Raw genomic sequence first — 23,528 nt, forward strand, 5'->3', positions numbered from 1 at the left:
CCTAGAGCGCGTGTTCTTCGACAAGGCCCTTCGCTTCCATCCGTGGCAGGAAACTGGCTTGCGGGAAGCAGGAAATCTGCTCGAGAGACGAGGTGCCCAGTAGTTATGCCAGCAAGCCTGGCTAATCCAGAGGCCTTCTATTGCCTGCCCACAGCAGGGACTGGCGTTGCACACAAAAACGGCTGGAATTCCAGTTTGAACCGCGGAAGTTCCATGACCTTATTCTCTGTCAGAGCTCGAAGAGGACCCTGGGGCGTTGAATTGTTCATTTCTATTGTTTATATAAAGAATTTTAGGCCACCTTTTAGGGCACAGCCCTCACAAGGCAGCGTAAAGAATAATAAATATAAAAATAAATTAAAATCATCAGATAATTAAAAAACAGTTAAAACAATTATAATTACAAAACAGCAGCTTAAAAACATAGCCTGAAGCATTCTGACTGGTTCACCTAAAACCATTGAAAGCAGTTCAGTGCTATGAAAACCAGCAGTGCTAAAACTGTTTAAGAAAATCTGATCTGAAACAGATGCATCTTAAGGCCTCTCAAGGACCTGTTCAGAAGAGGCGATATGCAATTCAGTTGGGAGCAGAATGTATTCCCAAACCAGGGAGACACCACCGAAAAGGCCCTGTTCCTCCCACCACAGGCCTAATTGCTCTTAATGGTGGGTATCTGAGCAGCAGGGCCTCTGAAATCGATCTTAACCTATGGGCAGGTTCATATGGGTGAAGCACATCCTTCAAAGAACCTGGCCCTGAACCTTCTCAGGCTTTAAATGTTAACAACAGTTCTTTGAATTGGGCATGAGCACACAATGTTCTGGGTAGCTCCCTAGGCCAGGTCCCAGCATTAGAGCATGAGGTTCCTTGTTCAAGCTCCCAGTGCTAGGTGCTGTACCTGTTGAATAATCCCCATGCCGTCTGGCTGGGAAGGCGAAGAGCAGCATTAAATTTTGAGGACATCAGCATTATGAGTCCAAAAAGCAGGAATTCTTTCTGCAGCACAAAGCAAGCCTTAACAAATGCCCATAAATGTCTGGCCTGGAATGGTGGTAGCGTTGGAGGAACGTAAACCTTATTAGCTAAGAGGCTCTTTCTCTCTTGAACTGGCAGCTTCGCTAGTTGTAATTTGGCTCAGAACTTTGTTCCTGAGTGGGTTTCTACTGCAGAATTGGCCTCTGGCTCCCTCCGCTTTAGGCACATTAGTCCTACACTACTTTGAACATGTCTTATTTAATCTTGAATTGCCAGAAGATTGGGCCATCTACAGACTTGATGGAGAAGGAAGGTCCCAGTTGCTGCTACTTTGCTTCCCAGGTTTTGTAGCAAAGTACATGAGAGCCCATGTGTGAGAGGAGGAGATGGCATCATGATGTATCACACACCCCTCTGGCCTGTATATGTTGCGCAACTGTATCCTGTGGCCACCTTCCCCAACCTGGGGCCCTCCAGATGTGCTGAACTGCAACTCCAGTCATTCCCAGCCAACATGGCTGATTGGGCTGTGTGAAGGTTTGAGGCCTACAGAGGCAAAGGGGGGAAAGGTCAGGCTTAGAGACCTGGGGTTTTCTGTTGGGAGGGGGCCACCCTGGGAGGAGGAGTTTCTTTTCTCTACTTGAGTTTCATTGCTTCATGCTTGAAGCAGTACTTTCGGTTTTGAGGGAGGAGGGTACATAAAGAGAGGGAGAGAGCCAGTAAGAGAGAAAGACCAGGCTGCAGCCAGAGCAGTAAGAACAGGGACAGCCAGAGCCTGAAGTGAGAGCAGAGTCTGAAAAGGGAGCAGGAAGAAGCAGCCTGGAAAAGTCTAAGGACAACTAGGGTAAAGGAACTTGCATTTTGCAACTTTTCTCTTAAGGCCTTCTGTATCACTCAGCTCCATTGTGTAAATACCTTTAGTTGTGATTTGCTTGCTTTAAATTTACTAGTAAACTGTTGTGGTTAAATGCTATGTCTAGAGTGTCAGTCACCCCACATCTACAGCCTAAACCCACATTACTGGGACTATAGGAAGGTGGGACTATTAAGGAGGCAAGAGATCCTTAAGGGGTTGCTCAGAGGTCCAGGTCATAAAGGGAACCTTGACTAGGGATGGATGGACCCATCCCTGTCCGGGGTGGGGGGAGCTCGACGAGCTGTCCCCCCAGCTCGCGCTGCCTGGACCTGCTCGGTGAGCCTCCATGCCCACAGATCCGCGTGAGCTGCCCCTCCTCTCATGCCAAGGACTCCAGCGGTCGAGCCCTTGCGCTTTATGCGCACAAGGGCTTGACTGCCAAGTCCTGGGCACAGCCATCTCCCAGCAGCCTCGTCCTGGCCTCCTTGAGTGCTGGGGTGCCGCCGAGGCCCTTCCTCCCCACGCTAGCTGTTAAGGAAGCCCTTGAACAGGTGGCAGAGGCAGGACGGGTCCCAGTGCAGCCAGCACCTAGCTCGCTCACCCTGGCCTCCTCGAGAGGCCCTTCCTCCCCCCACCGGCTGTCAGTGGCTTCCTTAACAGCCGGTGCATGGAAGAAGGGCGTTAGGGCAGCTAGCCCCTAGCGCTCTCGCCCTGGCCTCCTTCCGAAGAGGCCAGGGCGCGAGTGCTAGGATGCCGCAGTGCTCCAGCCGCTCACTGACCTCCGGGGCGCTTGGTGGCTGGGTCCGTCAGTGCCCCAGTGCTTGGTGAGCGGGGTCCGGGAGGCTGGATGGGGCGGGGAGTCCATCAGACTCCACCCCCTTGTCGGACTCTCGCGCCACCCCTAACCTTGACAGGCTGCCATATAGACATAGATCTTTCTTGGCTCTTTCCAATCCACGCTAGCTGGTTAGCCTGGAATTGCCATCTTTTGCTCCCCGCCATTTTTTGCAACAGTCCGGATGATCATGTTGCCGCCCTGCTGCATTTCAGTGTTTTCTGTCTTTATTGTCCTCATGTCTTTCCCCCCAGACTTGGCTTGTGGTGGTTCCCCCCGCCAGCCCAACACACAACCGCGGGGTCAGCCTGTCTAGTGAGGACCAGCAGCGTCTAGAAGGAACAGCTTCATTCCTGTGCCCCTGTGACTGCTTCCCATTCAGCACAGCCCCATGAATCATGAACTAGCCGGCCATGAACTAATGAACTGCTTCTTAATTTGCGCCCAGAAACCAGAAATAAAGAGGCATGATACAACATGGGGAATGGGGTGGAACCAGGGCAGCCGTCACCAGCCCAATGCCTTCCAGATGTGTTTGATTGCAACTCCCATCAACCTTAGCCAGCATGGCCAGGGACTGGAGTTGAAGCTGGGGAGAGCTGGACTAGGGCCACATTGATGTAGATCTTTTCTACACATGGCTGATAATCCACTATATCTACTTTTGGATTCATCGCAGATTGAGATCTGAGCACTGCATGAAGAGTGTTTCCTTTCCTGCTTTTCTACTACATAACCTTGAGGTGGCACTGTGGTACAGAGGAATAGCACAAATACACACATGGAAACGGCATTTTCTTTTGCTTTTACAGTTAAATACCACATTTTCGCCGCTCTAAAAAAACGTTGAAAGTGCTCTTTAGACACAGAAGCAAAACTGGAGAGTCACAGTGTCCTCCAAAGAACCCATAAACAACCATGAGTAGGGAATAACAAGTGCATGATAAATGCCTCACATAGTAAAACCCTTACACTTACAAACCAGATCTGCAGAGTTGAATTACTGTGTGGGGTGCTAACTCTTGAAGTATCCAGATGGCAATTGTGCCTGATGTTATTTAGGTGAGCCTGCCCCTTCCCTGAGGGAGAGGCAGTCGTTTACACCACCCCTTCCGCTAAGCCATACCTTTTCAGGTGAGGAGGGAGGCCTTCCTGAATCACCCCACCGGGGGCCTCACAACTCCAAGTGGGCTAGGCAGGTGCCCGGGAGTCCCACAGCCCTGAGCAACGAGTCTCAGAAATCATAATTTGAGGTGCCTTAGGAATAAGGTGCCTCATGGCGCTCACCAAATATTGTCCCTAGCCGGCACATTTCCTGCACATCTCTTCCTGATGCAGCAGAACTCGTGCGCACACATTACTTGCTCTTCCTCATCCCAGCACACAGTATAGAGTAGGTTAAAAACACACACACCCAACCCCCCCCCCCGACCTATTTCTGGGGTTGGGGGGAGGTGTTTAAATTACTGCCATCCTTTCATTATTTTCTCTCTACTTTCTATTACAGTGAAATAATGGGGCGATTAAGGGGTAGGCGGCTGTATAGCAACCGAAGCGCTCCCCACGACCTGAGTTCGATCCCAGCGGAAGCGGGGTCCCAGGTAGCCAGCTCAGGTCGACTCAGCCTTCCATCCTTCCGAGGTCGGTAAAATTAGGACCCAGCTTGCTGGGGGGAAGGGTAGTCACGACTGGGGAAGGCAAGGGCAACCCACCCCGCTACAGTCTGCCATGAAAACGCCAGCACAAGCGGCGTCCCTCTAGGGGTCAGTAGTGACCCAGTGCTTGCACAGGAGGAACCTTTCCTTTTGGACTGTGGTGGCTTAGTGGTTGAGACGCTGAACTGCAGACTGGAAGGTCGGCAGGTCAGCAGTTCGAGACCCGAGTGCCGCGTGACGGAGTGAGCTCCCGTCTTCAGTCCCAGCTCCTGCCAACCTAGCAGTTCGAAAGCAAGAAATTGCAAGTAGATAAATAGGTACTGCCTCGGCGGGAAAGGTGACAGCGTTCCGTGCACCTCGGTGTTCAGTCATGCCGGCCACATGACCACAGAAGTGTCTTCGGACAGCGCTGGCTCTTCGACTTAGAAACGGGGATGAGCACCGCACCCTAGAGTTGGACACGACTGGTTGGGGACACCTTTACCTTTTTACAGATGACTGAGCCAAAGCAAATAATAGCAGGCACAGAAACGGCAAGGAGGAAGCTGCTAATTAAAGTTGTGGCAAACCTTTGCTGAATGAGGCCACTTCTGAGTAAACATTGTAGAAGGATGGCAGCTATAAGAAACAAGCACGGCTGGATAATATAATATAGCTGTATATTAAGCATCATGTGGAATCACTATTTGAATTCATCTTTCAGCCAATTGTGGAAATGCAGTCCTTATGCACCACTAAATAGCTCTACTGTGGAAGCAACCTTCGGGCTTATCCCAACAAGCTTCACAGAACTCTCAAAAGTAGTCCCAACTGTGTCCCAGACAGAGGGTGCAGTGAAGAGACTTTCATCTATCCAGACCATGCCTTGAAGGGCCCCCAGTGTATGATTTTCCTGATCATGAGGGATTATTTTTTTCCATTATTAGTAAAACAAAAAACTCAGGCACCAGAATTTAGGGCTGGACCTCTTTTTAATTCTGACAGTTTGGTCTTTCACTGCATCAGTCAGGAAAAAGGGCAGGACTGCAAAAAATGTTTTCCAAGGGCAGCATCTGTCTCACATAATTTTACATGATTCAAGATGCTGCAATCCTAAACCCACTTACTTGTAAGTAAGCCCCATTCCTAGCAGTGGGACTTATTTCTGTTGCACTGTGACGTTGCAATCCTAAGCATACTACCCAGGGAGTAAGCTCCATTGAATTCAATGGGATTTACTTCTGAGTAAACATGAATAGGATTACATGGTATTAGCAGAACTGGAAAGCCTCATAAGCCTCTAGTTTCCTGCCACAGCAGTGACTGTTTCCAGAGTGGTTATACCAAAGAGAGTCATACCATGGTGTTATATGTCTATAGAATTCCTTACCTTTACAAGGCTGGGATTTTTTTTATCCAAATCATATTTTTATTGCTCTTTGCTATCTTTTTTTTGCATCATCATCATCACCACCATCATTATTATTATTGAGCTTCTGCTATTGGGCTATATAGGAATGTAATAAATAAATTGTTTTTGAAGGCAGTGTTGACTGAAATTAGCTTGGACATACAATTCTGTCTTCATGCAGACACAAAGGAGCAAACTCTGTCCCTTTTCTCCTTGTTATGGAGGTAAGCTCCAGAAACTGAACAGCCCATAAACTTCTGGACAGGTGGCAACTTGACAGATGGCGGCAGAACTTCTGTTCAGGGACGGGGAGCATGGCACCACCAGAGAAGCACAGAAGATAGGTGCCCCCACACCCGGGCAAGCCCTTCATGCTTCCAGATTGCGAGGGGCTTGGCACATATTACGCAGAATGCTCTTCCTCCGGGAAAATCTGTAGAAAAGACGGTGAGGTGTGGAACAAAGCCAAGCTGCTTTAAATCGTTGTCATTTAAGGATTTCAACCCCTCCCCATCTTGCTATGCAAATGCTAACATGGAATATTCACTGAAAATGTGCTGAATATTCAGTGTTGGATCGATGGGGTGGTGTGAACTGGCCAAGATCTTTGAGCCTGGAGTCCCTTCCTTCCAATCCTGACTCTGCTATGTGAGCTCACTGACTGGTCTTTGGGAAGTCATTCTCTCTCTCGGGCTCAGCCTCCACATCCGCAATAGGGTCATACTACTGGCCTACTTACAGGGTTGTTGTAAGGGTTATTGAGATAATGTATGCAAAGTGCTTTGAACTCTCTAAATAAATGTGAAGTATTTTAGACAACTGGTTGTGTTTGATCTTTGACTGCAGTATTTGATTTCATTATTTGACCATATTTAATAGATATGTGCAATAAGTGTTTAGGGGCATTTGATGGCTGATGCGCAGTGATCCTTCGTATTTTACAGTGGCTCAGCCTAGCTTGCCTGTTTCTGATGCGTCCTTTTCGTTTCAGCATCTGTCCAAGGCTGGACACGCACCCAGGCTGAAGAGCGGCTCTTCAGGTTCCTTTTCAACGCTTACAACAAGTGGTCCAGGCCTGTCCCCAGTACCTCTGATGTCGTTATCGTCAGGTTTGGTCTATCCATTGCTCAGCTGATCGATGTGGTATGTAGACCAAGCAGCACTTGATCCCTCTTCTGGCACTTTTTGCAAGAATATTCAACAGCTGCAGGAAGCGCTTCCTCATCAACAATATTGGGATAGGGACCGTGAAAGGCGGGAAAGGATTATCATCGAATCATAGAATAGCGGGGTTGGAAGGGGCTTACAAGGCCATCGAGTCCAACCCCCTGCTCGATGCAGGAATCCAAGTCAGAGCATCCCCGACAGGTGGCTGCCCAGCCTCGTCTTGAGTACCTCTGGTGTGGGAGAGCCCATTCATCATTCAGAGTGACAGCAGGAAAGCCCTCACTCTGAATTGGCTTTGTGATGCCATATAGCCAAATTCAGGTCGTTCATTATCCTTTTCCTAGAAGGTCATACATGTTGTTGCATGAATACATGTGTACTGGGGAAGCCATGAGTGGCTGCAGCCCACAGAAGCAGCCAGGGACGTGCTCCCCTTCAGATATTATGGAAAGCACCATCAGCTGAATGTGGCAGCCATTCTCCGAGATCAAAAAGCAGGCATTTAAGTGCCCCATTCTGGTTTACCAGTGGGGGACAGTTCAGCTCAGGGTTCCCATACAGTTGTAATATCTCCCTCTGTGCAGGGCTGAATGTTGTGGTAGGAATGGGCTGTATGTGTGTCTTTCCCTTCCATCAAACCACTTCTTCTGCTTCTCTCCCACACATTCTCTGCCAACCAAGGACGAGAAGAACCAAATGATGACCACCAACGTTTGGCTGAAGCAGGTAGGTAGGATGGGCAGGCCAGCAACATCTAGCAAAGTTCAGGGGTAGAGAGACTCCAAGGGATTGGGTGACCACATGCAAGAGAGTGAAACAGTCTGCATGCCTTTCGCAGTTGTGGAGAACCCAGGCTGGCCTCCCAGCACCTGCTGTCCCCCAGATGTGTTGGATTGCAACTCCCATCAGCCCCAGCTGACCCTCCTCTTGCCAGGAGCCTGCCCCAACGAGATGCCCCAGCCCTGAGTCCAGCCCAGCGCTTCATGCATCCTGTCCCTGTGCCTTATTCAAGCTTCTCCTGCAGCTCCATGTTGACTAAAGAACTGGGAGCTAGGAACTGACTTCAGCTGCATGGCGATGGTCACATCGTCCTTCAGCCTTGTGGCTTTCAGCCATGCAAAAATACTGAACCGGGGGTGTTCGGCTTAGCAGCTGTGACTGCCCCCACCTCTGCCATTGTCCCTTACCAAGCTCGGAACAAAGCCCACTAAAATGTTTATGTTTAATGCTTTTTAAAAAGTCCACGCTTATTGGGGGATAAATGCTTGCCTTACAGAAAGTGCAGGAGACTGTACCTAAGAAAGTAATACATTCAGAATTATTTCCTTGCCATCAGGAGTGGAATGACTACAAGCTGCAGTGGAACCCGGCGGAGTTTGACAATGTCACTTCTATCCGTGTGCCTTCTGAGATGATCTGGATCCCAGACATTGTGCTGTATAACAAGTAGGGGATGGCCTGGTGCACTTGGCCTGGGGCTTCTGAGGGACATTTGGCTGGCCCCTGGGGGAAACAGGATGTGAGGCCAGATAGGTCCTTGGTCTGCTCCAGCGGGCCTTTTCTTATGCGCTTTCGGTCGCCTGTGTCACAACAGTGGCCTTGAGCAAGCCCTTTGGCCTGTTCGGTTACAAATGCGTGTTCTGTTCTGGGGATATACTTTTGGGTATGTTCTTGAAAATGTGGCGTGGCTTGAGAGGGAGGCTCAGAATTGTGCCACAGACAATAGGCGCAAGGCAGCCATGATCTCGTGCAATCACATTCCACACAGCAGTCACCCTTGCCCTGGATGATGTGCTTCCTGGGTGGCGAGTCCCTCTTTTGAATATAATATCCCCTCACTGGCAGTGCAGCCTTGAAGGATGGTGCCCGGCCCGGGCCCAACAAATAAGTACCTGCTAATGATTTCTTGTGCAAATATGTATACAACCCAGGCAGCGATGGAAAGTCGGCTCAGCTCGGCTGCCCTCTATTTGCTGGTGTTATGCTGCCATCAAGTGGTACGTCTCAGTTGTGGAAATACTGCTCCAGTTCCTGGTCTGTTGGTGTGAACTGGGGAGTTTGATCAGGGTGTGTGTATGTGCACCACGTGGGAAGATAGGAGAGGGGTGAAGGATTGCAAGAGGTGCACAGAGAAGTGTGCGCTGTAATGTTCAGAAAAGCCCCAGGAGCGATGAAAAGAAGTGAGCATTGGAGGGCAGGATAAAGCGCTTGCATCTGGAGCTGCTGCACATCAGTCTGTAAAAGTGAAAACATGTCTGGTCCCTGGGCAAATATTCACACCAGCTCTGATCTGCACATACTTGTAAGTCAATCTAACATTATCCTTCACGAGACACCTCTCAAATGAGCACCACGGTTTGGCTGTATCTCGACTGGCCCTCCCTTCTGCAATCTTCCAAGTCAAGTGAGAAGTCCGTGGTGCGCTTCCTTCCTTGCTTGGAGGCCCAGCAGTGACCTTCCCTTGAGATAATTTTTAGGAATGGAATTTCAGGTTTTTTTTAGTTCCTCCTCAGTTGAAAAGGATAAGCTTGCTCCCTAAACCCCTCCTTTCCCAACCTAATGCTCTCCCGATGTGTTGGACTAGTCCAACACATCAGGAGATCACCAGGTTGGGGAAAACTGCCCTAAGCCAAGAAACTCATAGGGACCCCAATTCCTACTGGGACTTGAGGAGGGATGTAATTCAGCGGTAGAGGGCATGCTTTGCATCCAAATGGTCCCAGGTTCAGTCCCCCGCACCTCCAGTCTGAATCCCTGGAGAGTTGCTGCCAGTCCGTGTAGACAGTACTGAGCTAGATGGAACAATTGTCTGACTTGGTTATCCCCAACGTACGGACTCCTGCCGGATGCCTCTTTCCCATCTGGGGTCGATACGTTCCAGTTTTTCTTGGAGTGGGCTTTTCACTCTGTTCTGTATCCATCTTTGTGGGAATATTGGGAATAGTTTTGATAAATTTGCAGATAGCAGTTGCAATAAACAGTCTGTTAAGACTTATAGACAAGGTGAAAAAGAAGGATACAAAAATTTATCAAAGTGAAAAAGAAAACGTATGTAGTCATCTCAGCTGCTGGAAAATAAAACAGCACCTCATTGCAGACGGGGTGGGGGGAAGGGAGGAGGAGAGATAAGGAGGGAAGTGGTCAAGATATAGGAGCAGAAAAAGGGCAATTAAATACAGGTTAATTAAGGTAACCCTTTATTTGCCAGAGAGAGGATTAGTCAGCAAGGCCAGAAAGATTATCACAACTATCACCTCCCACTGGCCCAAACAATTAACTAACAAGTGTTGTTGCCCATTTCTAACAATCTTATGGTAATTCCGCATTTTAGTCCGCATTTCTCAAGCTTTTTCTGGGAAAAACCAGAGAGAACCATGTCAAAAGCCTCAACGAATCCTGGATATATTAACACCATTCTCCCTCCCTACTGACCCAGTTGTCATGGCTTTATCAAAGAAGGAAGTGAGGTCGATCTGGTATGGCGACTTCTTAATCATTGCAGGGTGCAAAATATTACATGTGTGTTTCCTGGGTGTTACTTGTTGCGTGTTTGTGAGCAGATTGGTATTAGAGTTTCAACCCTTCCTTGTTTGGAGTGGGAACTCTAATTTTGCCACTCTGAATGTGGTGGGTTCTGGGCCACTAAAGCTTCTGCTACAATAAATTCGAAGGTACCACAGAACTCTTTCTTGGTGTTGCTGCAACAGATCAACATCCCTGCCCATCTGGAATAAACGTGTTAGCCTGTACCATGCCACAAGACACTGGGGGGGGTTGCTGTTTTTTTTTAAAAGCCGTGTAGTCTCCCGCCCATAACTCTCGCCCACTCTTGCTCTTCCCTTCAGTGCCGACGGAGAGTTTGCTGTGACGCACATGACAAAGGCACACCTCTTCTCCAACGGCAGCGTGAAGTGGGTTCCACCGGCCATCTACAAGAGCTCCTGCAGCATTGATGTGACCTTCTTTCCCTTTGATCAGCAGAACTGCAAAATGAAGTTTGGTTCATGGACCTATGACAAGGCCAAGATTGACCTGGAGAGCATGGAGCGCCACGTGGACCTGAAGGACTACTGGGAAAGTGGAGAGTGGGCCATCATCAAGGCCGTGGGTACCTACAACACGAAAAAGTACGACTGCTGCGCTGAGATCTACCCTGACATCACGTACAGCTTCATCATCCGCCGCTTGCCACTCTTCTACACCATCAACCTCATTATTCCTTGCCTCCTCATTTCCTGCTTGACCGTCTTGGTTTTCTACTTGCCCTCCGACTGCGGTGAGAAGATCACCCTTTGCATTTCTGTCCTCCTGTCCCTCACCGTCTTCCTCCTCCTCATCACTGAGATCATCCCATCCACCTCCCTGGTCATCCCGTTGATTGGTGAGTATTTGCTCTTCACCATGATCTTCGTCACCCTCTCCATCGTCATCACCGTCTTTGTCTTGAACGTCCACCACCGCTCCCCGAGCACCCACAAGATGCCGCGGTGGGTCCACACCATCTTCCTGGATTTCATTCCCCGCTGGCTCTTCATGAAACGCCCCCCAGTGTTAACTCCAGGGCTGAGGGTGGCCAGTGAAGATGTGATCGGGCAGTATGATGCGCCTCCTGAGAATCTCAGCATGTCACGGTGTTGGCTGGAGACGGACATCGATGAGAAGTGGGACGAAGAAGAGGATGGCCATGAGGAGAGGATGCACTCTGGCCGTTTGCCCCTCCAAGGCATCTGTCACCACCACTGCCTCCAGTACCGCTACACCTGCGCCCGACACCTGGGAAGGGGGTTCGTGGAACTGGTCCAGCGTCCTGCCACCAAAACAGAGAATCTGCCGTCATCTGAGCAGGGGCTGAAGCTGTCCCCAAGTATCCTGAAGGCCCTGGAAGGGGTGAACTACATTGCCAACCACCTACGGGCTGAGGATGCAGATTTCTCGGTGAGTCACTGAATTTGAGAACCCAAGGACTGCCTTGCTGGATTAGAAGTCAGGCCCGGCCAGTCCGTCATTTTCTTTCTAACAGTGACCAGCCAGATATCTCTAGGAGCTATGAACACAGTATTATGGCTGTGCCTGTCTCCTGTCCTATGCCCCCTGCATCTTGTTCTCAGAGGTACAATACCTCAGACTATGGAGGTTCCATTTAGTTATCTAGACATACAGCTGTCAAGAGATCCTTCCTATGAGACTGAGGTCTACTAATGAGGTGCCTGTGGGTACAAATGTGCTCACAACCACCTCTCTTGGCCCCAACCAGCCTTTCTGCCCCTCCTGATTTTTATTTTATTTTTAAAGATTTTTTAGATGAAAACTTTTTTTTTAACTGGGAGGCTTAAAAAGAAAAGTTACTTTTATTTTAGACTCACTAGTTTGCATCCTGGGAAAGAGTGTTTTGTGACTGGCCATGCCTACCATGGCAGCCATTTTGTGAGAGCACCCACGATACTCTCTCAAAATATCAAATGTGCCCTCTGACCCAAAACGGTTGGGGACCCCTACTATGAGAACTTGTCTAATCCCTATTGTAGGGTTCTAAACTGTTGGAGTCTAAACTGGAGCCTGGTCCAGTTGAGGAACAGCCTCGCAGAAGGCACAGGGTTGAGGAGGAGGAGGAGGAGGCACAGTAGGTGAGGTTGTTACCCAAATTTACCTTTGTGCCAGGCTGAGCAGACCTGAAATTTGGGACCTTCTGTAGGGGAGGATATAAACAGCACAACCACACAGAACTGCCTTTGTGCTAATATCCTTTTATTTGTTACAATTCTAGGTAAGTATGCAAAGCTCTAATCATTCATACATGCCACTCACTACAATGGGCGGCCCAAATAGTGAGATTGGACCCTGGAGTTTGGGGACACAGGCGCGCGCACCACTCCAATGGTTGGGGTTCTCCAGTGTTTTGACTTCCTCCTTCCCTTGTGTTGTTTTTGCAGTACAACAGGGCTCAGCGGAAAATGTCTTTGCAACAAGAAGCGCACTCCTTCCATGCTGTGTCAGCATCCTTTCTTTCCCAGGCTTCGCTCTTTCTCCTGTCTCTCATCACGAGCTCACAAACTGTCCAGGACAAGTTGTTGTTCATTGTGCTGAGACCTTGGAAGTTGCATCCTTTTCCTCTTAGTTAATGGCCTGCTGGAACCCACTGTCTTTCATACCACACATGCACATTTCTTGTGCAATAAGGTAGTATGGAATGGAGGGAGCAAGAAGGGATGTAAGCAGAGCTGGTGAGATACAGCAATTCAATCAAGATTTCATGAAATTGACCCAGTAATTCAAGGAGAAATGGTCACATGAAATGGGTCCCTTACCCCACTGATTCATTTCACCTGTTCTTCAGCCCATTTTTGTTGTTCAGTCGTTCAGTCGTGTCTGACTCTTCATGACCCCATGGACCATAGCACGCCAGGCCTTCCTGTCCTGCTCTCTCTCCCGAAGCGTACTCAAGTCCATATTCATTGCATCAGTGATGCTATCTAGCCATCTCATCCTCTGCCGTCCCCTTCTCCTTTTGCCTTCAGTCTTTCCCAGCATCAGGGTCTTTTCCAGAGAGTTTTCTCTTCGCATTAGGTGGCCAAAATATTTCAGCTTCAGCTTCAGTATCTGTCCTTCCAATGAGCAGTCAGGGTTGATTTCCTGACTGATTTGACCTCCTTGCAGTCCAGGGGACTCGTAAGAGTCTTCTCCAGCACCACAGTTCGAAAGCATCAATTCTTCGGCGCTCAGCCTTCCTTATAGTCCAGCTCTCACAGCCATACGTTGCTACTGGGAAAACCATAGCTTTGATTAGACAGACCTTTGTCAGCAAGGTGATGTCGCTGCTTCTTATGATGCTGTCTAGGTTTGCCATAGCTTTCCTCCCAAGGAGCAAGCGTCTTTTAATTTCATGGCTACAGTCACCGTCTGTGGTGATCTTGGAGCCCAAGAAAGTAAAATCTGTCACTGCTTCCATTTCTTCCCCTTCTATATGCCAGGAAGTCATATGCCAGATGCCATGATCTTCGTTTTTTTAATGTTGAGTTTCAAACCAGCTTTTGCACTCTCCACTTTCACCCTTAACAAGAGGCTCTTGAGATCCTCTTGGCTTTCTGCCATTAGGGTGGCATCATCTGCGTATCTGAGGTTGTTGATAATTCTCCCAGCAATCTTAATTCCGACCTGTGATTCATCCAACCCGGCGTTTCTCATGATGTACTCTGCATATAAGTTAAATAAGCAGGGTGACAATATGGAGCCTTGTCGTACTCCTTTCCCAATTTTGAACCAATCGGTTGTTCCATGTCCGGTTCTTACTGTTGCTTCTTGACCCTCGTACAGGTTTCTCAGGAGACAGGCAAGGTGGTCTGGTACTCCCATCTCTTTCAGAATTTGCCACAGTTTGTTGTGATCCACACAATCAAAGGCTTTAGCATAGTCAATGAAGCAGAAATAGACGTTTTTTCTGGAATTCTCTTGCTTTCTCCATGTTCCAGCAAATGTTGGCGATTTGATCTCTAGTTCCTCTGCCTCTTTGAAACCCAGCTTGTACTTCCGGTAGTTCTTGGCTTGCGTACAGCTGAAGCCTAGCTTGTAGGATTTTGAACATAACCTTGCTGGCATGTGAAATGAGCGCAATTGTGCAGTAGTTTGAACACTCTTTGGCGTTGCCCTTCTTTGGAATTGGAATGTAAACTGACCTTTTCCAGTCTTGTGGCCATTGTTGAGTGTTCCAAATTTGTTGGCATATTGAGTGCAGCACTTTAACAGCATCATCTTTTAGGATTTTAAATAGCTCAGCTGGAATACTGTCATCTCCGCTAGCTTTGTGGTTAGTAATGCTTCCTACGGCCCACTTGACTTCACTCCCGAGGATGTCCAGCTCAAGTTCATTGACCGCACTCTCATGGCTATCAGGGACATTCAGATTTTTCCTGTATAGTTCTTCTGTATATTCTTTCCACCTCTTATTAATCTCATCTGCTTCTGTTAGGTCTCTGCCTTCTTTGTCCTTTATCATGCCTGTCTTTGCACAAAACGTTCCCTTGAGATCTCCGATTTTCTTGAAGAGATCTCTATTCTTTCCCATTCTGTTGTTTTCCTCGATTTCTTTGCATTGTTCATTTAAGAAGGCCTTCTTGTCTCTCCTTGCTATTCTCTGGAACTCTGCATTCAGTTGGGTATATCTTCCCCTTTCTCCCTTGCTTTTCACTTCCCTTCTTTCCTCAGCTCCTTGTAAAGCCTCATCAGACAGCCACTTGGCTTTCTTGCATGTCTTTTTCTTTGGGATGGATTGAGTTGCTGCCTCCTGAACAATGTTATGGACCTCCATCCATAGTTCCTCAGGCACTCTGTCTGTCAGGTCGAATCCCTGAAATCTGTTCCTCACCTCCACTGTATATTCATAAGGGATACGATTGAGGTCATACCTGAATGGTTTAGTGGTTTTCCCTACGTTCTTCAATTTAAGCCGAAATTTTGCAAGAAGCAGCTCATGTTCTGAGCCACAGTCAGCTCCAGGTCTTGTTTTTACTGACTGTATAGAGCTTCTCCATCTTTGGCTGCAAAGGACATAATCAATCTGATCTCAATATTGACCAACTGGTGATGTCCATGTGTAGAGTCGCCTCTTGTGCTGTTGGAAAAGCGTGTTTGCTATGATCAGCGTGTTCTCTTGGCAAAACTCAATTAGCCTTTGTCCTGCTTCATTTTGTACACCAAGGCCATGCTTGCCTGTTATCCCGGTGATTTCTTGACTTCCTACTTCAGCATTCCAATCCCCTATGATGAAGAGGACATCTTTTTTTGGTGTTAGTTCTAGAAGGTGTTGTAGGTCTTCATAGAACCGATCAACCTCAGCTTCTTCAGCATCAGTGGTTGGGGCATAGACCTGAATTACTGTGATGTGGAATGGTTTGCCTTGGATTCGTACTGAGATCATTCTATCGTTTTTGAGATTGTACCCCAGTACTGCTTTTCCCACCCTTTTGTTGACTATGAGTGCTACTCCATTTCTTCTAAGGGATTCTTGCCCACAGTAGTAGATATAATGGTCACCTGAATTAAATTCGCCCATGCCTGTCCATTTTAGTTCACTGATTCCCAAGATGTCGATGTTCAATCTTGCCATCTCATGTTTGACCACCTCCAGCTTACCTTGATGCATTGATCTGACATTCCAGGTTCCTAAACAATATTGTTCTTTACAGCATTGGACTTTGTTTTCACCACCAGACACATCTACAGCTGAGTGTCCTTTCGGCTTTGGCCCAGCCGCTTCACTCTTTCTGGCGCTACTTGGAAATTCCCTCTGCTCTTCCCCAGTAGTATATTGGACACCTTCTGACCTGAGGGGCTCATCTTCCGGCGTCATCTCTTTTAACCTTGTGATACGTTCCATGGGGTTTTCTTGGCAAGAATACTGGAGTGGGTTGCCATTTCCTTCTCCCATGGACCACATTTTGTCAGAACTCTCCGCCATGACCTGTCCGTCTTGGGTGGCCCTGCATGGCATAGCTTATGGCTTCACTGAGTTAAGCAAGCCCCTTCGCCACAGCAAGGCAGTGATCCATGAAGGGGTCAGCCCATTTACTTGGGAGTAAATCCCACTGAACTAAATGGGCTTACTTCTGATTAGACGTGTATTAGATTGCACTGGCGATCTCTGATTCCTCACCCCAAACACACACAGAGACATCCCAAATACCAGATGGGGCACCTTTTATACCTTTGGGTCTCCTTTTGAATAAAGCATCTTTGGGGTTTTGCAAGGCATTCATATTTATTTTACTGAAAATGGAGGAATCAAAACATTCCTTTTCAACGGGGAAAAAATGGCTTTGAAATGACCACCATCATTTCAAGCCATCCTTAGATGTAACTGGGGAGGAAGGAGGTCAGACCACAGAAGGTGGCCGTCACGGAATCTCCTGCCTTGCTCCCCAGAGGCAAGGGACAGACTCCTGAAGGAAGTACAGCCTTAAGCTGCAATCCTAAATAGGCTTGCTAAGGAGACTCGTTGAACGCAGCGGGACTTACGTCCAAGTAAGCCTGCATAGGATCCTCTGTTTATTTATTTATTAAATTTATTAATCGCCCATCTGGCTGGTCACCCAGCCACTCTGAGCGATGTACAAGCATATAATTAAACAGTTTAAAACAATACAATTCTACAATAAAAACATGTTCTAAAATACCCTAACCCACCCCAAATGCCTGCCTGAACAACCACGTTTTTAATGCACGGCGGAAGCTCATTAAAGAGGGGGCATGGCGGAGTTCCCTAGGGAGGGAGTTCCACAGAGTGGGGGCCACCACAGAAAAGGCCCTCTCCGTCATCCCCACCAGTCTACCTGATCCAGCAATGTAGTTCTCTTGAGCATATGAAACAGAGAGCCAGGGAGCGAGGAGGCCGCGGCATCGCCTGTTCCTCCTTCTCGTCACCACCATTATCTGGGCTGGAGCAAGAGGCCGGTGAACAGCAGGTTGCAGCAGCAAAGCGGAGGAGCGGGTCCAGGGGGCTCTTGTCAGGGGCCCCTGCTGGGGGGTGGGCCCTCGGCAGGTGCCCGGCCATGCCTTCCCTTGACGCTGGCCCTGTATGGGGCTCTCTTCTGTCAATTCCCAAGGGGGTGTTATATTCAGGGAGGGAGGCAGAAGTCTTTGAACGTAAGTATTATTAAGTTGTTACAGAGTATAACATGAAGCTGGCAGACAGACGTAAGGAGAGGTTGGCATGACTGCAGTGATGGAAGAGCACTCTAGTGAAGTACTCTCAAATTGGCCAGGGACAAGAGGCAATTTACATAAGGATCTAGTGATATCTTCTCAACTAAGCAGACCCATGCAAAAGGACAGTGTCAGCCCATGACGTGCTGACGCCTTTGCCTCTTATAGGTAAGTTCTCATGCCGCAGTAGGTAAACGAAGGTTAAATTGTGTCAACCAGGTTGTGTGAGAATTGCCCAGAATGAGAGTATGTCTGTTTATTGTAGGTCCAACAGGTATTGTACTGACACTGAATTTATTTATCAAGGACATCAAGAGACAAGTTCTCCTTAGGAACTATTTTACTTAACCAAAGCATTGCTTTCTGTAAAAAAGCACCACAAACATGCAACACCATTCCTGAATGAGCTCGTCAGAACAGACATATAACGTGAAAAGATGGTTCGAAGAAGCAAGTCCTTGCCATAGCTATAGGTATAAAAGGGCTGTCCCAGAGGCTGTTTCTGAATGAGGCATTTATTGTGCACTTGTGATTGGCCACTCACAGAAGTTTGTGGGTCCTTTACATGACGTTGTCAACCTCCAGGGCACATCCAGAGGTATTTCCTGGTTATTCCACCTTAAAAAGATCTGGAGATAATGAACTATTTAAATTTATCGTGGGTTTTCCCCAGTATGTAAAGTTGGCATTGCACTACTAAACAGTACTAGACGGTGCTGTTTCATTGAAAACGATGGAGCACTGGAAACCTTCCCTCTTGGCAACACATGGTTGTCTAAGGCATTGTTTTCCCTTTTCATCCTACCTGAGCAATAGAGTTACGAGGGGGCCTTTAATTTTTGTTGTTGTGATCATCAAAGATGCAAAGCCAAAAGGTGACTTCGGAGAGGGGTGAGCAAGTCAGCAGTTCACTGGGTGAAAAACGATAACAAAGAATCAGGCCTGAGCGAAAAGTCTACTAGAATGAGAATGAATCTCACACTTAATTTCCTTATTTTTCCTTAACCTCTATGTGTGTCTGCAAAGTGAGGATTCAGACCCAGCCGCTCAGAATGAAATCCATGCCTTTCCAAAGTCTCTGCCCTCAGCATAAATATCAGGCTACGTCTGAGGTCATGGAGCACAAAGAAGGAGGGTGATGCCCCACACTGTAGCAACTCTGAGGGCTCCTTCACTCAGGGCTTCTATCCTGCTATGGAGATTGCTCACTCACAGAGGTTTGCGGGTCCTGCACCCGCTGCAGCCCTCCGCCGGGGCACCTCCCGCTTCCTGTGAGCTCCACTGCATTGCTTTCCATGGCGAGGGAAGTCCAGCATTTTCCCTCTGCCCACCATGGAGTCGGTGCAAATGAGGGGATGCCGCTTGAAGCCCCTTTGCTGCAAATTGGACAGCGGCGCCACCTAGTGGCTTTGTAATGAAACACACAGACCTCATCGAGGTAGCAACCTGCCCAGTCACTGAGGTCATCAGAGGGCATGCTCCGGGGGTTCCACATGGACCCATGGCCCAACTGGAGCTCACCCAGAGAAGAGCCTTCAGTGTGGTGGCCCCCTTCCTTTGGAAGTCAGGCAGGCGCCAACATTGTGTCCCTTCCAGCATCTCCTGAAGACATTGTTATTTTGGGAGGCCTTTCTTGAGTGACCAGACATAGTTTATCAAAACTTGGTTTGTCAGAATTCTGTTTCTTAAAAAAAATATTAATTATTTTAACATGGTGTTTTTATTCTTTTTTCCTGGCTGCTGCTCACCACTCTGAGATCTTTGGATGTGGAGTGGTATACAAATATTGTAAATAAATAAATAAACAAAATCCCACCATCCCCAGCCAGGCGAAAACATTTCTATGGCCTGTTCATTTATTTGATTTATACCCTGCTTTGGGTCAGTAATGACCCAGTGCTTGCACAGGAGGAACCTTTCCTTTCCTTTCTACAAAGGAAATGGTGCTCAAGGCATCAAACCCAGCTAATAAGAACCAAAAATGTAAAATAAAAACTTTGTTAAAACCATCACAAAACAAATACGTTGAGAACACAGTTAAACAATGCAATGATAAAGGAATAAAAACAGCACCCAGCCCAACAGACCACCTTACATGCCAAAGGCATGCTTGAATAAAAATAGTCTTTGCATGCTGGCGGCAGGACAGCAGAGAGGGAGCAAACGTAGCCTCCCTCGGCAGGGAGTTCCACAGCTTGGGAGCAGCCACTGAGAAGGTCCTCTCTTGTGTCCCCACCGAACGTGCCTCCAATGGCAACAGGACCAAGATAACGCCCTCCCCTGAAGGCCTGGGCAGGCTGGTATGGGAGAAGGCAGTCTTTCAAGGAGCCTGGTCCCAAGTCATATAAAGCTTTAAAGGCCGTAACAAGCACTTTGAATTGTGCCAGGACACAGAGCACTAGCCAGCGAAGCTGTTGTAACAAGGGAGTCACACACACTTCGTCACCGGCCCTGGTCAACAGTCTGGCCGCTGAAGTTTCCAACCGGCTTTCAAAGGCAGCCCCACGCAGAGCTTGTTGCAGTAGTCCACTTCCCAGGCCTTCCAACACAGAATGCAAGCTGGCTGCTTGAACAGGTTTCATACACTCCGCTGAAACGTCACGCTGGATTGTCTACGTTGTCGTTCTGCTTTACTGAAGGGATGTGTGTGCTAAAAAAATTCCTCTAAATGAAATAAGTACATTTAGGCACATGATTCTGGTGGGTTCAGGACATGCTTTCTGGGCCTCCCCACCCGAGTCCTGGAGACTGCAAGTGTGACACTTTTTCTTCAGGGTCTCTAAAAGGACTCACAGCAAAGGCTTTGTACAGGGACAATTAACATATGTTTTAATATCTTAATTAAAACAATAATAATGCACATGTAATAGTTTTACATGCCTAACCATACACTTATCACCAAAACAATGGAGCAGAGCACAGCCCTCCCAAAGCTCTGTCTTTTAGCTGGAGTCCGCAACAAAAATATAAATAAAACTCTTTGAAGCTTGATTTTTTTCTGCTGGCCGAAGACAGAAACAGCCTCTACTCCGGTCCCTCCAGCTCCGCAGCAGTCTTCTCAAAGATTATATCAGGAACCAGCAACACAGGAACAACGCAAACAGCCCTGTCTCAAAGGTTCAGGGTCTTACAGGGCGGAGAAAGCAAACTTCTTCTACCCCGCAATTTTGGTAGCTGCCTAGAATGATGGCCACTCTCCATCTCATGCCTTTACTGAGCATGTGCAGAATATTCTCCCAGAATTCTTAGAAGAAAAATATACCAGGGGGTTACACAAGGAAGGTTGGTGTCCAGGTGCTCAGTTCACAATTTCTCACTTGTTTGCAGGTGAAAGAAGACTGGAAGTACGTTGCCATGGTGATCGACCGTATCTTCCTCTGGATGTTTGTTATCGTCTGCTTGCTGGGGACGATCGGCCTTTTCCTTCCACCGTTCCTGGCTGGCATGATCTAGAGTCGGGGCACCAGCAGGAGAGGCTGCCTTCCTCAAAGACGTCAACACTAGCCGGGGGGCTCCACAAGAATCACCGCATGAAAAATCGCTCACCGACTGAATGGCTCCCGCCACGGGATGGACATACAGATCCAGGACCATCCGAAACTGGAAGCATCTGTTGCCTGGGAACCTAAAGCTGGGTCCTTCCACAGTCAGCAGAACCAGTTTTTATAAACAAGGAACAATGATAGGGACTGGGAACCTGAACTTCCTTCTAGATTAACCTCATCCGACATTATTCAGATAGGCCAAGGAGAGGTCTAATAAGGTGACTGCAGCAGCTGGGTGGGGCAGGGTGGCCTGGGTGCCGTTTGCAGACTGGAAAAAGCCATTGGCTTGCTGGCTACATCTCGTTAGCCCCTGTTTAGAAAATGCCCATGATTATGACAAAGTGTGTGCATGGCAGGTAGTAAAGGTAAGAGATGCTCTCAGCATGGCGGCTAAGCCTCCCCCCGCCCATGATTGCAACGGATAAGTCCCAAGCCTGCACCTGTCTGCTTAGCCCCTCCATCTCCATCGCCCTACCCCGGGTTCTGTTCCTTGGTCATGCTGGAGAGTGACAGAACAGTAGGAACTGGCATTTTAACTATATTTACAGTTTTATATCTTTTGGGAGGATGTACAGGCTACAGGGGGCTGCAGGGAGGAGAAGATGCAGAAGTCCTGTCCTGCCAGCGGTATCTGCTCTGGGGGTGCAGCGAGGAAGTTGGATCCTACCCACAGGGAGGCCTTCACAGAACGTAACCCATTCCCTACTTGATTTGGGATCGACGTCTGCTGCCATAGAAGTTATGCCTGCATTGGTGCAAATTCTTGGATGGAAGCCATATTGGGTTACCTTGGATAGGCCACAGCATTCACTCTTGGCGGTGCGCTGGCCCCATGGCCGATGCTCAGCGGCTGTGGACGTGAAACGTCTTGGGATGATGGCACCGGCGGTCCTCCCCTGTAGTCACTCTGAGTCTTTCCAGGGGAGGCTAACGTGCGGATGCTCCTTGGGCGCCAACCCCACCTCAGGCCTTTCTCTGTAACCCACGAGGGCAGCATGGTTGTTAACTATAGCTGTGAGTCTCACCATGCCAAATCCTGTCCCTGCCCTGAAATCGAAATGAGCCTCTGCACATGTGGGAGGCACTGCAGCTCTTCGTTACAGGAAACCAGGAAGACCCTCAAAGGCCCAAAGACTTTTCAAAGGGTGGAAAAGATTCTGCTTTGAAGTGAGGGGAAATCAAGTTTTGCGTAGATATCATGGGGTGAGGGGAAGGGAACCCCTCTTTGTGGCTAGTGAATATTGCTTCCCCCGCCCCCCTTGCTGTGTCTCCCCACCCCCAAGCAGCTTTGCAGAGAGGGTTCCTCTTTTTGCCCTTGATGGCTTGCTAACGATGCCCTGACCAGCGGCTTTGGCTTTGCTGAGGCAATGTGGACTTTTGGGATGGAGCGGCTAGAGCCGATGGCTGTGAGCTAGATTGCTGATTGCAGAATTGGTTTGCAAAGCATTTACTTGTCCACCACAATGCAACGCGGCGACAGAATAAAAAAAATTAATCTTGAGTTTTTAGATACTGTTTTTGTAAAAATTCAGAAGCTAGATTTTCATTCTTTCCCTCTCCCTCAAAGCAGTAGTTAATCTGATTTGTGGTAGCTTTCCTAGCAATGGTTTTGCTTGGATTGTCCATCTGGTGATGCTGTTCAGTTGCTTGCTGGGAATGGTTCTCGTTCTCCTTTCCCTTCTTGCAGCTAATGCAAACAGCTGGGGTGGATCATGGATCCGATTAGTTATTTTCCGTCCCAGTATTTTGTACACAATTAACTCACTGGCTTGCTTCAGATGCTTAGAACCACCGGTGAAGCGTCCAACGTTCACAAAATGAAGTGCAGCTCCAAACTGAGTTTGGAACAATGTCTGGAGGTGGGGGGGGGCACAGACAGTTTCCTCCATCCCCCCCCCTTTCTGTTTTCAATAGTCCTTTTGCTTGCATTGGATGATGGGAGGGGAAGGGATGGAATTTTGTAAGGACTAGCAGGGTGGGAGGTGAGAGGTATGGAACAGAGAAAAGCACTTTTTTGTGGCATGGTGTAAAGCCTGGAACGGAAAGGGTCCTTTATTGAAAAACCAACCAACCATGCCAAGCACTATGGCATGTGTTAGAGACACCTGAGAATAATACTTTAGGACAGAAACCCTTGAACAATTATATTATTAACCCTGAATGCCCAGAACATATCCAGAACAGAACGGAATGGCCCAGAACAGCCACTTCCAAATGAGCCAAGTCAACCAAATTCACCAGTCACACATAGCTACACAGGAGGACTGATGCAATAAGCCACAAAACGTCCACAGAAACCACATTCAGGTACCCGTATGCATGAATTTTCTCAAATCCATTCCCTCTGTGTTTTGTGGATTGTCAGGCGTCCTTTGTTTCGTTGTCCACTCATAGACAGAATTGGATC

The 23,528-nt window shown here is 48.2% G+C and overlaps 1 protein-coding gene across 1 annotated transcript; it reads left to right on the forward strand.

Moving 5' to 3' along the window:
- The first annotated feature begins 6,711 nt into the window (after positions 1-6,711).
- CHRNA2 (cholinergic receptor nicotinic alpha 2 subunit) lies at positions 6,712-22,621 on the forward strand. The gene is made up of 5 exons (XM_084833174.1): positions 6,712-6,857; positions 7,563-7,607; positions 8,218-8,327; positions 10,727-11,816; positions 20,904-22,621. Exons 2-5 carry the CDS (start codon positions 7,578-7,580, stop codon positions 21,027-21,029), a joined length of 1,356 nt encoding a protein of 451 aa, XP_084689300.1. The 5' UTR covers positions 6,712-6,857; positions 7,563-7,577; the 3' UTR covers positions 21,030-22,621.
- The last annotated feature ends 907 nt before the right edge of the window (positions 22,622-23,528 follow it).

The sequence above is a fragment of the Heloderma suspectum genome, chromosome 1 (assembly GCF_057233095.1).
Source record: "Heloderma suspectum isolate Gila_16-S chromosome 1, 16-S_ref, whole genome shotgun sequence".
Taxonomy (NCBI): Eukaryota; Metazoa; Chordata; class Lepidosauria; order Squamata; family Helodermatidae; genus Heloderma; species Heloderma suspectum.

What these genes read in the sequence shown, in the direction of transcription:
- CHRNA2 (XM_084833174.1), top strand. Translation starts at nt 7,578, where the DNA reads ATGATGACCACCAACGTTTGGCTGAAGCAG. An exon ending in GACATTGTGCTGTATAACAA is followed by an intron (nt 8,328 to 10,726) that starts GTAGGGGATGGC and finishes TCTTCCCTTCAG; the next exon opens with TGCCGACGGAGAGTTTGCTG. An exon ending in CTGAGGATGCAGATTTCTCG is followed by an intron (nt 11,817 to 20,903) that starts GTGAGTCACTGA and finishes ACTTGTTTGCAG; the next exon opens with GTGAAAGAAGACTGGAAGTA.